Genomic DNA, 19324 nt, shown 5'->3' on the forward strand with positions numbered 1-19324 from the left:
GATACCTGTGAAGCTCAGAAATGCAGCTCAACCATAAGTACAAAACCCTGCTACCATCAAATCGCAGCACAGGATCCATTCCTGAGCACTTCTCTCCTTGTTTGGAAAAGGGTACGAGCTTTGTAACTTCCATTAAAAGGTATTTCTTGTACTCCTCCTCTCTGTACACAAAATACATTAGCTGCACCCATGTGTGAATGGGGTAACAGCATCCAAACTGCAGAACAAGACTCAAGTGCACAGCCAATCTGACTAATAACAGAGAATGGCTGGATTAATAACATGACTGGATTAGCAATTCATAACTCTTGTCATAAGAGGTGCTGGTTCTCTCCTGAATAACTATACCAGCAGGAAACGTAGCTGTATCTGCAGCTAACTCCTAAGCAAGCACAAATCTGCAGTTTCAGTTCTGATTCAGTACCTGAAATGGCTGCACCATTATAAGTTGGAAAAGTCTAACCACATGCTGGCAAATGAGACAATAAAATAGAAACCCTGGCCAAAATAAGCAGAATGAAGAGATGGGCCTTTACATTAGATCAATTGTAATAATACTTTATTGCAATACATTTGGGAGAATGAGAGAATAATCCAAAAACTGGATTTACCACAAATAACCATAATTTCTTATCAATAGCCAAGTCTGAGGACTACATTCTCCAAACTAAGTGAGCATTTTTTTCATCTATTAGGCAGTATAAGTAAATCTCTTGCTTTGTTTTGATACACTGGTTTGACCCTGTACATTCTTGAATACTGTGATCTCGTACATAAGGCATTTCCCCCCCCCCAACGACTGGAAAGATAGCAGCAATACTCTTCACCTACTATTGCTGTTATAGTTGATTCCCTTCACCTTGCGGAAAGAAGATTTTTTCCTTTGTTTTAATAAGCTTAAGATAAAGCCCTTATAGAACAGCTGCTGCATTCACAAAGTCTGGAACTGAGCAGCTTTTTCCCAATACTATGCAAATGTAAAGAAGTACAGAAAGCCCACACTGAGATATGGTCCTTGACACTGTAGTAGTCGAAAAAGCTGTACCTCTCCAGGTATGTCAATCAAAAGCTCCAAAAAAGTCAATGGAGATATGACAACCTACACAGTTATGTCAAACTGCACCAGCTGGCTTTATGGGTAATGTGCACAAAGTATAGGAATTATGTTTCATATTTGTACAGGCCTTTGCCATCTCTGGAAGGAGATGATTAATTTTCCTTGGGAATTTTACTGGCACAGATAAAAAGAAAATCAGTCAGTCATCTGGGCAAGCTAAATTGTAACTCTCATTCTGCAGCAACAGCTATGTAGGTACAAGATGTTATTAAATGCTTCCAGACATGCATCATATCAGGGTGACTACAATGAATGTCTTTAACTTGGAACTCCATCGCTTTTGCAGATTGTTCTCACAAGCCTAACAGTGTTAGGAAGCGCTTACATAGATTCTCCATATACACTTAAGCCAATGTGCATGAATGAAGGCATAATCCTCTTAAAAGTACTAAGGCCTATGTAACAAATACTGAGATGTAATTACCTAAAAATTTTGTGAAATTACAGTAAAAGTTACATAAATTACATCTGTTAATAAGCTAATGTTTATGTTCTGTATAATGAAACTCCAAACAATATTTCCTAATGCTATAAGTTAACAACTTAGGATTCTTCTTCAGTAGTGAGAGCATTATGGATAGATAAAATATACAGAGCTTCACTGCAGAAGAGATTGCAATGTGGGGTCTGGCCTCCGGGCAGACTGTGCAGTTCCTGGGCTGGAGCCCAAAAAGAACCAACCTCACAGTACACTACCTTGGAGTTATCTCTTCTCCCATGTTTACCTGGAGGTTACTTATCTTGAAACATTGTGGTGCTTTTCTACTAGTTCCCTAACAATTCTGTCACTGGGGAAAAAAAAAAAAAAAGTTCTGTTTCAATAGACAGGGTAGAGGTAGCTTTTGTAATTATCGTAGGTTAGCCCCAGTACCTTCACACACATTCTGAAAAATACATTACATGTGGACAGGCCCCAAATTAAAGTCTACTAACAAATGAGAAAAATAAAACATACACCCCAAAAGAAAGCAAACAATTTAAAGATAAATTACACCCGTGTAACTAGTTAAATAATCAATTATAACTTCCTGTAAACTGTAACATATTTCAAACATCTCTTCTTAGTTCACTGTGGATAAATAAATGCCAAAGAGCTAGATATTTTCTGATTTGCTTTTTTATTTTTTTAAATGAACTACTGGATTCTTAATAGGTTGACAACACTTTCCTCATAAGGCTCCTTCTCATCTTAGATGAAAGACAGAACAGGTAGCCTGTTTTCTTGCACACAATAATAGACGATTCACTTGGATACATACAATTGCCATCTAAAACTCAGGGCGAGTCTAAAATTAGACTTCTGTGATATGACTCACAAGGAGAAGCTTTGTGACAGAAGCAAGATATTTTTAAGCAAATGAAGTCTGAAGTACAAAATAAAAAATGCACTCAGGAAGTAATCTGTGGAATAAATTGCTAATAATTGTTAGGTGTTATTTTTTGTATCTATGTGTTTTATCTACTTTCAAGTGTATTCTCTGAAGTATATTATCATCATGGATAGTTAATGGTGGTGAGGCTTCTGATTCCCACAGAAGTGTAAAGCAAGATTGCAGGAAACCAGTAGAACCTTCCCACTTAAATATTTTTCCTTTACACTATAGAAGCCTTTGTATCAGTGTAGAAACATGAACACTTCCTCTACAAAACTATTTTAATGCTTTATTAATTAGTAACTAAGGGTAAGAGACATGTTTTTCTGTAATTTTCAGTTCCTCTAGCATTAAGAAATAACAGAGCTGGCATTCCAAAAGGGAAGGTTATTTATGATGATCACATTTTGTCATATTCAAATTTAATAATACATTAAAATGTACAAAAGCTATTGTAGGAAAATATTGTAAGACAGCTGTGAGATGAAGCTTAACTTTCAAGTCTGCAATATACTATAAACAGTAAATGATTAGATGCTACAGAACAATGACAAATGTCATAACCTGCACAGAAAACAGATACCGTAATAATTTGAACATATTCTGCCTCTTGATATCCCCAACCCAACCCTATTACTAAAAATCAACTGTCTGTCTAGCACCTTATCAAAATAGAAGCAGTGCTCTCAAAAATACCCATCACTAATATTTTCCTTCTCAAAATCTTTATCTTTACTAAATCTTCAAAATTGACACAGTCATCTATATTTTTAGACATCTTGAAATATCAACCCTTTCACTCTAGTAACATGGTAGATGTTATTTTAAGACAAAATCTGATGTTTCTTAATTTTATGCCAAAACATACAGATATACCTTTTAATTCAAAACAGGTTTTGAACCTCAGATAGGGATTTATTACAACCAACTTTAAACATCTGGAGTGAAGACACTTAATCTGAATTTGTCACTCCAGGTTGAGTGGAATAGAGTCAGTAAAGATGGGCTCATACAAGTCACAATTCTTCTGACATTTTTTGATATCTACTCTATAGTAAGACAAATTATGCTTAAGAAACACCATTTTTGTCCATTGTCTATAGAGAGACACAAGGAGGATTTTGATCTTGCATCTTGCCTTTTACATTCTGTCTGATGAATACTGTCCTCAGTGTACCATATGAGAACATAAGGATTCCAGTTTTTGAACTGTGGTCCTTCAGAACCAAACCAAAACAATGTAAGGCACTTAAATGTCAGTCATTTTCCAGCCTAAATATATATTTTATTCCCAATGAAAACCAAAAAATTATGTTCAGTTTTCTTAAATAGCAACTTAAATGCAAATATATGTTTGTCATTTATACCACCTGTGCAATCTCTAGTGCTTTGTATTCTGAATAACCATCATCCAAGTGTAGAGGAGCATAATTAGTCTACTCATCTTAAGAGCTGTGCTATCATCATTAGAAGCACTAGCAAGGACACAAGGAAGAAAAGTAGGTAGGAATATGTTTATTTGCACTATGCATTCACTTTGAGAGAAAAAGCAGAAGAACAGGACAAATGAGATGGCAATATCAGTTTAAAAAGAACAGGAAATTTAAATCTCTAACCTGGAATCTATAAACAAAGCAAAAAAAGTCTAAATTAAAATCCAAAAACAGTGCACTAAAAGAAACACTCCATTGCACAGACTGCCCCAGGACTGAACTCTCATTGAGGAGAATACAGAATGAAAGCCAACTACAGTCAAAAAAAGAAAAAAAAAAGTCACATGGTTCTTTTCACTGCACTACTTTTTATTACTCTATATGACAAAACATTCCCTAATACAACATGATATTAAGAATTCACTGCATACTTTAGTCATTTGTGCTACTACTTACTGCTTTGTTATCCTTTCCCATATATTTCTGCAGCATCTACAGGTAGTTCAGAACTAATCTGCACCAGCAATACATCACATTATCTCTGCATATTTCCTCTAACTCTTCTGGATCAGAAGAGACCCAAAGCAGATTCTCACAGGGTTCCTTTCCATATGTAAACCAGAATTAAATATTTCTAGCAGTGGTGATTTCATAACTAGCCTTAGCAACTTACCTCATCCACTGTTAACTAATATTTAACCTGAATCCCCCTGGCTGCAGCCTAATTCTTTCACATGTTGTTGCTTTAGTAAATGAAAACACCTGATGTCTTTTCTCACCTTTTTTACCCTTTCATGATTTTCTGCCCAGCTGTGAAGCTGTCTTAACTTTCCCACATACATCTTACTGCTCAATATTTTGTTCTGAAATAATATCTATTAACTTTAATTCCTACACTACAAAAAAAAAGTTATTGATATCTTGCTTTAATTCCTGCTAAGCAATATGTAGGCTGTAATGCTATTCAGATTCAAGTCATGATTTAGATTTCCTTTAGCCTTCATATCCTGGTCTTCTACAACTCTATTTTCCCTTAACCTACTGTCAATGGGTAACAAATTGCTCACTTGAGAGGGAGAGTAATTTACCTTGGCATCCTCTGTATTTCAAGGATCTTCTAAATCTCAAAAAACCTGCAAGAATCAAACTGACATTTCAGAGAGCAAAGGTTTGTGCAGAAAAGGCAGCAGAAGGACTACATGGAACCAGTATATATCAAGAAACTTGAGAGACAATCACCTTAACTGGGGCCATATTTGTGATGAGGAGGCAAAACTCAACTGTGCAAGGTGCACAGCACTCTACTCCTGACTGAGCACACCTTTTACGTCTCAGTTAGATTTACAAATGTGAGGTGGTGGTCTGATTCACAGCAGATAAAATGGTAAATGGCACTGAAAGGGGAGACCCTGATGCTTTTGGTTTAGCTGTCACCAGAGCTCATCTGATCTCTGCAAAACCAATTTTCAGCTAGTCCAGATCTAAGGTAAGAGAAAAAACAGTGCTGGTGGACATGAAGTTAGGAACACGCACCCGGTGAAGCAAGGTAGCTTTCAGCAGCAGGTATCTCTTAAACCAGCTTAGCTTAATGTTAAACTGCAACTGTTGGCAAAGTTGACTTAGAGAGAAAACAACCAAAGGGAAAGGCTGGTGAGGGTACATATTAACAAAGTGCCTATCAAAAAAAATATATATATATATATATATGTTTGATTAATGGCTACTGATAGCACAGTATGGATAAAAAAAGAATTTTAGGATGTAAAAGGAAGGGGGAAAAAAAAGAGCTAGTAATAATAATAATAAGGAAGGAAGGACAATCCAGAAGAAAACCAACCTACAGCATTCTGTGAATAACATTAATATAAGGATGGCATAAAATTAAAGATAATACACAGGTGTGTGTAGCTTGAAATAAACCAATTATTGCACTTTGAGCTAATTTGTCCTGTGTACCGAAATTTTCAGGAGTGTTGTGAAGGCTACTAGAAAGACTAGAACTTTCTCCATCATAATGAGTTTTTGTGAATAACCATGTTACTCTCTTTCCCACTCGAATTTCTCCGCGCTATGAAGTTTTTCTACAGGAAATTTACAAAAGCCCAAGATTCTCCCAAGCCAAAATCAGCTTAAGACCCTTGTAAGAAAAATGGTACAACCCAGAATTATTTTATCAGCACCACAGAGAAGATTGAGAAGACATGTTTTAAGCTTTTGTATCAGTTGTAGGTTTTTTTAGACTGTAAAGTGCTTCTGTTGTAACAGAATATTGCTTAAATTGCTCTACTTTGTACATCATAGAACCAGTTTTACTGAATGGTGTTAAAATGGATAACAGCCTTGAAATATCAGTGATGTTAATATAACTTAACTGAAGTGGCATATGTATTAGGATTGTAGCACAGGCAGAATTGTTGTCATCCGCTATAGATAAGGACAAAAACGTCTGCTTGACTGAATGGACCATCCAATAATGAACACAATACCACTCAAAAATCTCTGCCTGGCAGAGACTACTAAACGAGAAATTTGAAGAAACAAACAGAGGGAAGGAAAGTGAGAGGGGAAAAAAAAGTCTGTAGTAATAGTATGATACAATGACTGTTTGATATCACTTTACAAGCCAGTAAGAGCAAGTCAGCATATGGGAGTGACAAGGTCAAAAAGCATGGGACACTGTCATTTTTTTCCAACAGAATGGCATGTCTGCTTCCTAAAAATTCTTCCAAGCATGACTGCACAGTTTGCCCATAACAGTGTAATACTTAAGGAAAAGACCGAATTTCATGACACCAGAGATTACATAGACATGAGGTTCTTCTTATCTTGTATTCCAGCACCCCTTGTTTTGGTTTTTACAGCTATTAAAAATGCTATCAAAATCTTCAGTGTATGACTAGCTATAATGCTGGTGAAACTTGCACTTCCTACAGGCTAAATATTGCTGCCTTTGTGCCAATCAGCATTTACTGCCCTAAGTAAACCCAAAGACAGTCCCAAGAATGCGATTCAACGTGGTGGTGGACACCAGCTCTGTTCAGGTTCTGAGAGTGCTTTTATGATATAAACAAGCAAACTAGTGAGCATAAGCTACATTAGAAAAGCTTGAATTTTGCTAGCAAGCAACACATTTAAAAAGAGAAGAACATTGAAGTGTATTCCATATGACTTCAAAGGTGGGATTCTTCACAAATTCAGCAATCAAAAAATCAGGTGTCTCCCTTATACTATCTCAGCTCTCTCTGCAGCCAGTGAGGAGAAAAAGGCACCTTAAGAAGATGAATTAGACCCTTCTTAAACACCTGTCTTAGGTTATAGTCACATAGTCATATAGTAGTCACATCACCTGTTACATCCCTGAAGTTACATCCCTGACTTGCCTGACCCAGCTGCAACAGAGCAGGGCAGCACCTGTTTGAACTTGTGCTGAGGGAAGGATATGCAGTAAGCAGAAGCTAGTGGAAAGATGCTAGCCACATGCATGGAAAGGTATGTGTCTAGCAAAAGAGTGAGATGGAGGGAAACTATGGCTTCCACAGATTTATATTTACATTCCTGATTATTAAACAAACAAACAAAATTCTCAACCCCCCCCCCCCCAGTTTAAAGTGGAAAGGCTATGTTTTTCTGCAATCCTTGCCTATGATGTATGTTATAATACTCCCAGAATAAAAATGGAATAGCAAGGATTTCTCTTTCAAAACATGCCTTCATTAATTCAAATTCAAAAATCTACACTCCTTTTGGGCATAGTGACAGAGGGGATAAAACTTCCTCTGGAGATGCCTATCTCTCTCCCGTGACTGCAGACTGAGCCAAAATGAACAGCCCTATGTCTAACTTTTTATTAGGATGACAGAGATAATGAAGTTAGAGACGATAAATCTTACCCTCAGCACCCATCTCTCTCCTACCTCCAGCCTGCCCTGGACTAAAAGAGTGGATCTTATACTCATCTGCCCAGAGAGCGCGATATTGCAGCAGGCCCTTGTGTGGACACCACAGTCGGTGGTGCACAGCCTGCATACACACTTGCAGCTCAGTACAAAAAAAAACAAAAAAAAAACAAAAAACAAAAAAACTTTGTTGATCTCTGATGGTTTTTAGGAAAGCTGATATGACTCCATCCACTTACAGTATCTACATTAGCAATTTCAAAATTGGAGTTAAGAATTCCAGTGAGCAGTAAGATTTTTCTGTTCTTTCCTGTACCCTCCCACCACAAGCACTTAGTGGACACTTGTCAGACGAACATGAGACAAGGGTGAAGGAGGGAGCACAACATACTTTACCTCTTTCCTTCAACCCCAGTGAATTCCCAGCGCTGCCATCTTGCAACACTCTCCAACTGTGTCACACAAGGAAAACCATCCTGCCTCAGTTTAAGGCCAGGTAAAAAAGCAGGTGATATAGAGCAGAGCTGTTATTCTGCATTGACTTAGGATCCCCAAGCTAAGTCAGTTCCTGTTACACAATGAATATTATCAATTTTACTGTCACCTTGAGCAGTGCAACCAGCTCCCACTGCATAGATACATGCAAACATACCAATATATATCTCTGCATTCCTGTGTCCATAGCTGCCTGTATTTCAGTTCATTATAATTTCTGAAAGGTAGAATAACCTTAATTCACCAGGGGTAAGGTAGTCGCAATGCAGATTGTCTGCTCATCCATAATGCAGAACTTCAGCCTAAAAAAAGACTCAGGCTTCAAGTGCTATAAATCTTGGCAAAGGTGAAGTATTTATTGAAGTAGTGTTTCTGCAGCAGAAGCCAGATCCTAACAATACCAAGCCAAACTGATTTCATCTGATAGGCAAAGAATCCAGCTACAGCTATGGCTGCAAACTAACAAGCAGTGCCAAATTTGCTTTTGGTTTCATACATTTTACTCTTCTAAATGGTCTTCACTTAAGAGTTCACTTTTTGGGGGGACATCAAGCAAAAATAATTTAAAGAAACATACAGAACTCTGAACTATGCAGCAGACTTCAACAGAGCAAGTATATGAAAATGAAAAACAATTTTGTAAAAAAAGAAAAGGTACAAGTAAACAGAACAGCCATTTTGTCAGTAACAGCTTTACAGATATTTAGGTTAGGATATAATGATCCAATTACTGATATTCCACATGCTCTGTAAATACCTCCTGTAGCATCCTCCTCACTCATTGCTTTAGAGTACTAGTCTGAATAACCTTCCCTGAACACTGCTGAGCTCCTTGATCCTTTCATTCGCAGTATACCTTAAAAAGCATTAAGCATCCCGGTGATTTCTGCCACACATTTCTTCATATTCCACAGACAGGCTCAAATTCCATAACTATTTCATTTCTTGCTTCAAATCTCTCCTTTTTGGGGGAATACTTATAAAAAACAGAATTTCTTTTAGACATATAACATACCATAGTATACATAGTATACTGAGACCCCTGTCTGTTGTCTGACCAGTATTGCCTCATTGTTCCCTTGCACTCTCTTATTTGTTTGTGTCTACCTGGAGTTTATTATCCTAATGTTTAAATCACAGCCTCTCTGGCAAAGGAATATTTCTTTGTTCTATGTTTGTATGCACTTTGAACAACAGCTGTCCAAGATTGTAGCCTATCAATTACCAGACACAAAAATAGCAAGGAAAAAATAACTGTACAAAAGTCTGCAGAACATCAAACAGAAACATTTTGGAGTTGAAAAAGTGACATAGCAGGTCTAAAGAGGAGAGATCCCCCATCTTTATTTATGCACAGTTTTATCAGGTGTGGGTACATTGAAATTATGCACACTAGCTGCATCTACTGGCTAGGAAGCTGAGTTCAGATATCCCATCACAACTGAAAAACAATAAATGGAAGGAAAAAACAAGAGAGGATAAAGATTCAAGGTTTGGAAGATGCAGAAGGGGCTAGCACTGGTTCTATGCATATAAGCTTCTGTTGAAGTCAATGGAAAGTTAGTGTGTAAAGAAAGTACAAGCTCAGGGCTGCACAATTAAACTTTAAAGGTAACAGGAATGAAACTTTTAGCAGCACTGACAATAATTTCCTTCTAGTCAACAGCATCATTCTGAAAAAAAACATACATCTTGAATGCAAGTTTCTAGCTACAGCTTCTAGGTTTATAACTTCTAACAATTTAAGACAATAACTTTCTTTAGTCATGCTTTATTATAAGAGCTTAATACATGTGTTACCTCCACTCAATGAATACTGCAAAGACATCCTGTGATATGATGTTTAAAATGTCATCAACTTGAACACTAATAATTAACTCACTGACTAATAAATTCTTCAATGCTTAACAATATAATGAGGTCCAGCTCTTGTTTGGAGACATCAACTATTACTATACTAACAAATACTAGTTTATCAGTACAGTAGATCTATCTGTACCTGGGAAGAGGGTAGGTATAATTTCTATTCTCTTCCCTAAGACAAAACTGATGCACAGTCAAGCTAGGTGGGAGAAAGAGAACCAAAGTCTAATAATCAATTCAGTGTCGTATCCCATGGATCCATGTTCATAATAATAGCCTCTTTTTAAACACCATTATTAACGTTATACCAAAGGAACCATACAATAAGTGCTCTTCAGATATACTATAAACATTTTCCAGTAGGTTCTGAACGATTTTTAAACTTCAGAAATATTTTTCTGTCTTTGTACTATAGTAAAAAGTAAGAACCTCTCTTTATGAATGAACAACAGAGTGCACCAAGCAGTCAGTCACTTACCTTGAAGTTGTTGCATGACATTGGCAATATCTCTAGATCTTGCCACTAGCCGGGAGGAGGACATGATCTCCTTGGAGCAAGTACCCTTCCACCGACAGAAGTTTCCCTCCAAGCCGTTGGCCGGGGTGAGATGAAGATCTTGGAGTACTTCAACCCTCCACTTTAGCACGGCCTGCCTGGGAAAGTCACAGCCGCCCTCAGGCCAACGAAAGCACTCACAGGGCCTGTGAAACAGCACTGTCCTCCTCAGCAACCTCAGCAGCCTGAAAAAGAAAGTACCGCAGCTTAGAGGAAACTTGCACCAGTTCTGTAGAACTAAGAAGTCTGAGTCTTAATAGCTATTTTAATACGCAAGGAGTGGTATGCTTTGCATACACTGTACGCTCAAGCCAGAGACACAATTAATGCTGAAAGCTTGCTTGGCAATCAGTGGGAAAGAAATTGCAAAAACAAATCATTAAAAACAACTGGCAATGCGCCAGCCATCAGTAGTTTCATGACAATGTGTGTGGATGTTGTTTTAGAAATAACAATACTGTTAAACATATTAATGTAAAAGTAATACTGTAATACTTACTAATGAAAATAATATTATGCTTGAAGGAGGAAAAATTAAATCCCTGGTAAAATACCAAAGCTGTACAACTCTCATTGTATTTCATCATGCTAAAAATGAACAGGTAAATTATTGATCAGGATAATCCCAATTCGACTGGACTGTGTGCCTGAATCTGAAATTCACATACTATCGTATTACATGAAGTTGTACTTACATTCACTTTTATAATGCATACCAATGTTGTATTTTGGGTCATTTATTATTAAGATCTCTGAAATACAACTGCTACATGAGCTTAAAATTGCTGCAGCTACTAAAACCTACATGATGATAAATCTGGTCAACCCCCCCCCATCAAATTAGATTCTGCAGATAATGTTATCAAATAATGTCTTATCTTCTGAGAAACAAATACATTTTGCATATGTATGCACCTGGTTCCCCATTAAGAAATACTGAAGGTAAAGACACCAGCAATCGTACTCATATTACATGCACTGCGTTCATCCCAAAATCTACACAGTACATAGCTGGTGGACATCACGAGTATGAGTGCGGTTATTGGCTGTGTGCGCTTTCCTCTTTTGCAGGCCCCAAGGTCTGTCAGCGGACAAAGTCCTCCCACATAAGGCAGACAAGCCAGTAGGCTGCACTGCTTTAGGCACATCAAACCATCTCAAAGGAACTGTGTCAACATGTAAGCACTGTCAGAGGACATCACATTTTAACACTGCCCCTTCTGGCCCTTCAAACCCTCCCTGACTTAAGGAACGCCCCACTTTCCCTCTTACTGTTGTTTTTATGTTTTTAGCATATCTCTGCTCTGTACTTCAGTGGTGCGAGTGCTGCTCGAGTCAGCAAACCCAAGCTAACTTCGAACTAGTTAATCCAAGTCTTGAGGAAAGCACTGGCAGAGCTGGCGGGGCTTGTGTGCCGCGGTCATGGTGTCCCCCTGCTCCTGGTGAGGCACCTGGGCGCCTCGGCGGCCTCCCGCTCAGCACTGCGCCGGCCCTGCCAGCCCCCCGTCAGGTGCAGCAGCCGCCGGGGGCTGCTGCTGCGAATCGCTTGTCAGAGAGCCAGTTTCCACGAGCTGGGGAAGACGCTGGTCCAACTCCAAGCTGAAAGTGTCTGGGAAACTGTAATGGAGACATACACTCCATCTACTCGCATGGCAGGCTGAGTCACTGCACAATAATAAATGGAAGACTGGCAATTAATAATTTATCTAGCTGATATTAAATTATACCCTGCATAATAAGAATCTGTGGTTCTAAATATGGTTCCTCATTCAAAAGCTGCTTTGCAAGTGGTGGGAACTAACTCATTTAAAGAAGAAGCGAAGTTACAACAGCTGGGAAAGGACGATTCTCCTGTGCGAACTGCACAGTCACCTCCACGGGCAGAAAAGCACAGCTCAGGACACAGGAGACACCAGCAGAGTGGATTAAATAATGCTTCACACATCCTTGTCACCTGTCTTCAGCCAACAACAAAAGAAGAAAACCTCCACGTGCCATCAGCTATTCAACGTAACACAGGGGGAATTTTTCCGGACTTTACAAATAGTTGATGCCTGCAACAAAAGATTTTTTTCCTACTGCAGGATCATATTTTTCAGATTTGTAAACATTAACATTTCAGTTACATACAACATTCTCATAGCAGTTACAGAAAAGCATTTGTAATACAAGTAGTGACTTTTTCATTTCAATACCAGACACCTAAAGATATATTTTCAAAGGAATATGTTTTCAAAATGCACAGGTTTTAAGACAAGTATATGTCTTAAATCTCATAAATCTTAGCCTAAAATAAACCTGAAGGAGTATAAACCTGAAGAAGTATGTGAAGGAGTATTTCCTGCTTTAGCTTTAGCATTCAACAAGTGATTATTCCTTATTTTTAACTATTAACTTTTTGGTCTGAACATACAGGGAATGAGTAAACAAGAGTGAAAGGGAAAAGTATTGCTTAAAAATGAGATAATTTTTTTATTTCATTTACCATTTATTTGCATTTAATGGATAAAGCTGTGCTAATTCCATTTTCTTGTATCAATATTCTGGTAGTGTGATTTTAAACCAAAAGAGGAAACAAACTTCTGTTCTCATATAAAAAGCACTACGCCTAGCAATCTGCTATGGTTAGATGCAGTTCTAAACTCTCTGGATTGTATTTTTTTCTCTCTTCAGATGCCAGAAAAGTAGGCTGTCTGCTCTATGGAAGAATTAAAAATAAATACTATATCTATCATCTGTTAACTTTTCCAGGTCCCCAGTGTAATTCTCATTTTTTTCATTATGCTTGGGAATGCTCTGAATTATCTGTGATTGGCAAACAACATATTTCTCTTTATTGGTAAGCTTAAAATACCACTGGCAAGATAAGGTCATATTTTATTTTCTAGTTCTTAAAGTTTATAAAACATGATAAAGGAAAACAGACAGGCCTGTCACCAGAGTGGTTCCACAAAAAAAAAACCCAAAAAACAGAGAGACGTCTGCTAGGAGCAAACATACAAGATTTGAACCAACGGCTGAAAATAAACATGACAAAAATACAAATAAAAACATTTCTGACTGTACTTCAAGTCAGCACGAATGTCAGATTTCCACTACAACAGACTGCCACCACACATAGCAACCTGGGGAAGATTCCTAATGATGTGAAAGCATAGATGATCTCCAGTGGAGCCCTTCCAATGCTCAGAGAAGGACAGCAAAGCAATAATAATGAATATAAAAGATTTCTTAGAGACTCAGGCTATGAAAAAGTTTTGGGGATGTGCACCTACAGAGAGATGCTGATTGAAAGCGTGCCTTTTACTCTGAGTCCAAATGACTGTCTCAGATAAAGGCTCGTACCTGAGAATAGAGTTTTAAACTTCTATAATATCCAAGTACAGCAGTAATGGATACAGAAACTCCAGACAAAGAAGGGTGAACAAGGAGAAACAAAGTAAAGATAGTGATGAGAGTGAGAAATAGACAGGTGTCAGTCAGAGAAAGGACTGTGTCTAATCTGTCTAGGAATCTGGGAGGGATTAAAGAGAGAGATTTGCAAGGATAAAAAACAGTAATGAACTCAAGAAACTACTTCAGCTAGAAGTCATTATCAAATGCTACATAGATATAAGAAATAGGATGGAACAACTAAAATGACTGTAACACAAGAACCGAACAAAATCTCAGGAAAGACAGAAATAAGGTCAATTGCTGGAGCAGCATTAGATGTTAACGATGAGGCAGACTTCCCCGAAACAAGAAATGGTGGTACAGAATTGATCGAGTCAAAAATCATTTCCAGGATGGGATTTCCAAACATAGTTTACTGCAGTAGGGCTAAAGGTCTACTTTGATCCACAGGTTCAGTTTCTGAAACATAAGAGATCTTCAAAATGCTATCAGAGAAATAAATGCTTTTTAAAATGATGTGATTCTACGACACAGCAGTGACTCTCAAGTCAGTCAAGAATAAATGATTCTCATAATGGTAGGAACCAGAATTTTTGGGAGGTCATGGCTGCAATTTCTACATCAAATAATCACAGAACCAGCTATTTTAAATTGGGTTTTAGTTAGTAGTGAAAAAAGCTAGTCACAGAAATAGCTCTGATAAAGGAATTGATGTAGGTCAAACTATCAGAAAAATAAACCAAAGCATGTAAGCAGGCTAGGAGATGATCTAAAGAGATGATCCTTAAAAAAAAAAAGGGAAATGAGTTACAGAGATCAACTGGACTGAAAAGTGCAGTGTCTTCCCTGTAAAGCAGGCTGGGAATTTCTTTAAAGTCAAGGTCTAGTAACTGTACCCCTAGACAGCAGAAAAGACCATACAGAAGAGCTCCAGACATATCTGGAAAAACAATCACCTCAGAAACAATATTTACAATAAGTAGGCAGAAATGAAGGATGAGAAGTAAAGAGCTTTGCCATAGCATGTGGTATCTATAGGGATAAAGAGAGACTTGCTGAAAGTCCATCTGAGTCAGACTAAGGAAGTAAAGACAGCTAACAAATGGTTGTTAGGCAGATAATTAAAAAGAAGGTAAAAAATAAGATCAAGATGAGATTAATGTACCTCAGTGAGTATTATACTGCTGTTTCCACTGAAGACAATTATGATGAGTACAGTGACAAAGGTACAACAAAAATGGAAACAACAGTATCTGTAAAAAAAGCAAAGTTAAAAATGAAGAACTTTATAAAATTGACCCCAGTAAACTGAAAACTTGTAGCTGATGAATTAAGAACCTATTTGTAAACACACCTGAATAAATCTATCAAGCTGTGGGTAATGTCAACTGAAGATATTAAAATCAGGAGCTAGGATGAAGAAGTGGGGTGGAATGATCCAAACAGACTCTTACACTATTTTCAGAGAAACACAGAACATCTTGCCTCTTCTTCAAAATCTGCTCCAACAAAAGAGTCACTTTAGTAGTTGTTATGGATGATTAAATAGCAAATCTGTACTTGTTTGCTAAAGCACTACACAGTACAAGTCAGTGCACAGTGGAACTTTCCCAAGTCTAATGGCATGTAATTTTGCACTGCATAAGATCATGGAAAAATGTAATTTTGGCTCTGAAAGCTGTTTTTGATAGTATGGTCCCCAAATCCCAGCACCATCACTTCTGTGTTTCCTTTTCTCTACTGTACAGATTGCTTTTGAACAGAAAAGGTGAAAGAAGAGACAGATTACGATCGTTGAAAAAGAACACATTGCAACAGGAATACTGAAACAAGATGTCCTAACTGACCATCCAACCCCAAACTGGCTGAATGTGCTGTAGTTACCTGGAGGTTCGTAACATGTACTGAAATTTGTTTTCTTTGGGGGAAAAAAAAGGTTTGGATCCCTTCTGGAGTGCCAGATGATTTTGGTTCCTGTAATTATGCTTCAGCCTTGCTTGGCCCTGACCAGAAATCCTGCCTTTTGCAGAAAGTTGAGGATATGCAACTGGATTCAATAATTTGGAGGATTCAAGGTAATCTGGATATCTGACATTTAAATCTGTGGCATATGCAGCACACAAATTTTCTTTGCTTTATCTATAACTATACTCTGTTATTTTTAAATGATTTGTAGGACCCCAGTCATGGACACGCCTATCTATGTGCTTATATTTCAACAAGTGAGTGTTCTCACTTATTCTACAAATTAATTTGTCTTCCATTACAAATATTTTATTTTCTACTTTCTATTTTGTTTTCTTTGGGATGGGCAAAAAGCCAGTGGTATTAAGAAACTCTGACTCTTGTCTTGAAAGCTGCCATTCCACTTGAACAAAAATTGCAAAGTGTTCCAGGAGAAAATAAAGGCAGACTTGCTATTTCTCAGAAAATTTGGCAGAACGTATATCGTTAGATATATTCAAAGAAAAGTAGTTCACTGCCTTTCTAATACAAAAAGTTAAATATAGTGTATACTATGGGTTAAGTAATGCTGCCATTGAAATTCTGCAGGAATATATTATTGTTTCTATAGATACTAGGAGACTGGGATCAGTAGCTCATTACATTTTACAAACAAATGATATAATCCTTGCCTTAAAGAGCTTACTATCTGTGCAGACAAAGACAGGCCAAGATTAAGATCAGAGGTCACAATACACAAGCAAATAGGACAGAGTGAAGCTAGGATATAATGTGTAAGCTGTTTAATGATAGGAGAGCAGTTCTGATTTTCTCATTTTAATACAGACACAGCACCTAGGATTTCTATGGCATAATAAGACCAATAGCACGAGGCTTTTGCAGAGAATGAGTCTGTAGGAGCAAAAAAAAAAAAGAGAGAGAAAACCAAAATAGAAAACACTGAAGCATCTCAGGAAAGGGTGGGTCAGAATGAGCCTAAGATAAGCAAGTGAGCATTAATTCCTTGCTATTTCTGCACATTTCCCAAAGAAAGCTCAGTTCAAGCAGAATTTGTGAGCAAGAGACAAATACAGCCCCTGCAAGAATGGAATAGTGGAAACACCACTGTTTTTCCCATTAAATCTGTGCCTTTGAGAGAGAGAAAGATAAAAGTTCAGTTGCTTCAGAAGTACACCGCTGCTGTTATTTTTGTGACCTCCAAGGAGACACAAAAGCTCTAAAGTTTTGTCACTAGCCATGGTAACAAAGAAGTACAGAAAAAAATTTCTATGTATGATGTATGTATTTTCCTAATTACTGTGGTCACTACCCGAGAGAAAAAAGTCAGCCACAGCTGACTTCCTCTAACAAAATGTAACTGAGATGGATTAATGTGGTATCTTTGAACTCTGAATGCGTACACATGCATCTTCCAGCCTGATCTGCAGAAGTCCTCTAGAATTGCGACGATCACTTTGAGTATGCTTCCCTTGGAGGTTCTCCAGGGATTCACATCTTGTTCAGTGCCTCACACAGTGAGATCCTCATCGGGGCCAGGCACTCCTGTGCTCTGCCAGAATGTATTTAAACACTACCAGGGTGATGCTTCTCCTCCCCTGTGCACTTCTGCCCTCCCTGACTCCAGTATTCAAAGCATTACTTTCTTTGACCAGTGCACATGCTGCCAGGCTGCGTAACTCAGTACAGAGCTAGTGAAGCTCACAAGAAGTTGATACTAAGGACCTAAAGTACAAAACAATCCTTTGAGGATTCTCATATTTTAATAAACTGAAAGTGATGCTGCATGAAGGTGTATAGTCTTGATGAGATTCTTGTGTCTATCTTAAGTGCAACAGCCCAAATCACTACTGACATTTATTACAATTACTTAATTTAAAGTAAAAAAAAAAAAAGAGCCACATATGACTTTGGGCTCATCAGTACTTAATACCTATCAATAGGTATTTTATGCTCAGCAACACAGAATTGCCATTGACATATATAATGTCTGAAGATAATGTTTAAAAAAACTAAGAACATAAATTAAAAGAAACTGAGGGAAGTAGAGAGATTATTACTTCTATCTTCACATCTAACAGAGTTTGCAAAGAGTAGATATAATTGGATCACTATTACATGCAGCACCATATTCATTCTGGATAGCTCCTTTTTTCAGTGGAAACTTCCATGCGTTAAAGAATGTTTTGAACATCCTATGAGACAACGGACATGGATTCCTACCAGAAAAAAGTGAGCAGCTCTACAAAATTCTAACACCGTACCTTGTAAACCATTTTGCCATGTAATTCAGCACATGAAGCCTAGTACAACAACCAAGAAGGCATTTCCGATTGCCAATTAACGTAACGTAGCACCTTGATATTCTCTAGCCAGTGGCAATATCTCAACACAGTCCATCAGCATTTTGTGGTACAAACTTGAGGTCTGTTTAAGTGTTAAAGCACACACAAGAATTGTGAAAATAATTATCAGAGATCATAGAAAGCAGACAGACCATCACGAGTATTACAGCAGGGAAGTGCGTGCCTGTTAAGAGTCTTTCAACAGGCTCAGTGCTTGAAATGGGCTGGCAGGCAGCCAGAAACAACACATACTATTTCCCTACAAACCACATAGATATAACCTCCTCACAGTGATGAGCACTGGAGTTTCCCTCAGCATCAGCTAGACCGTTTACATAAGTAATTGCTCATCAGTTTGAGAAATATGGTATATAACAGCAGATTATGGCATAGTCCTTACAAGCACTTTTTCCCCAATACGAATATGGTTGAAAATATGGTTGTCAAAATCCTAGGCGCAACCTTGCTATTAGCATTTCAGCAGCTCTTACATTTGGGGCTTTACCACACATACCAGGGAGCGTATTGACTCAATGCATCTTTGTTGCAAAGCACTTGTCCTTTTCGCATCATTGCCTGCAACTCAGCCTAAAACTGGCTTCTTGGGGGTGCATATGAACATCTGCCTCGACTAAACGCGTTCCGGTCTGCAGCGTGTGGCTGAGCATAATAAAAATGGGCACATTGGTGACACACACGCGCGCCCTCCAGGAGGCAGACCCTGGCCCTGCCTCCGGTGCGCATTTTCCACCGCTGCGCTCGGGAAGGGCAAAATCTGCAGCCCACCGAGGGCAGCGGGGAAACTCCTCCATCCCCACAGCGAGCTCGGGATGCGCCTCGCCCGCCACAGTTTGGGGGCGGCCGGGGCGCGCTGCCCCGCCGCGGTCA

The 19324-nt window shown here is 38.2% G+C and overlaps 1 protein-coding gene across 1 annotated transcript in view; it reads right to left on the minus strand.

Annotated features, from left to right (window-relative positions):
* The window catches only part of LOC112975546 (nesprin-1-like), a gene marked incomplete at its 3' end in the record, with an annotated part of 94877 nt that extends 82323 nt beyond the window's left edge, over positions 1-12554 (minus strand). Inside the window, exons 1-2 of the mRNA XM_026085788.1 lie at positions 12536-12554; positions 10656-10918 (exon numbers count right to left, since the gene is read on the minus strand). Of these exons, the coding sequence (XP_025941573.1) occupies positions 10656-10719 (64 nt within the window). The remainder of the gene's footprint in view (positions 1-10655; positions 10919-12535) is intronic.
* Positions 12555-19324: the final 6770 nt, after the last annotated feature.

Source organism: Apteryx rowi, unplaced genomic scaffold (genome assembly GCF_003343035.1).
Source record: "Apteryx rowi isolate R43461 unplaced genomic scaffold, aptRow1 scaffold_674, whole genome shotgun sequence".
NCBI lineage: Eukaryota > Metazoa > Chordata > Aves > Apterygiformes > Apterygidae > Apteryx > Apteryx rowi.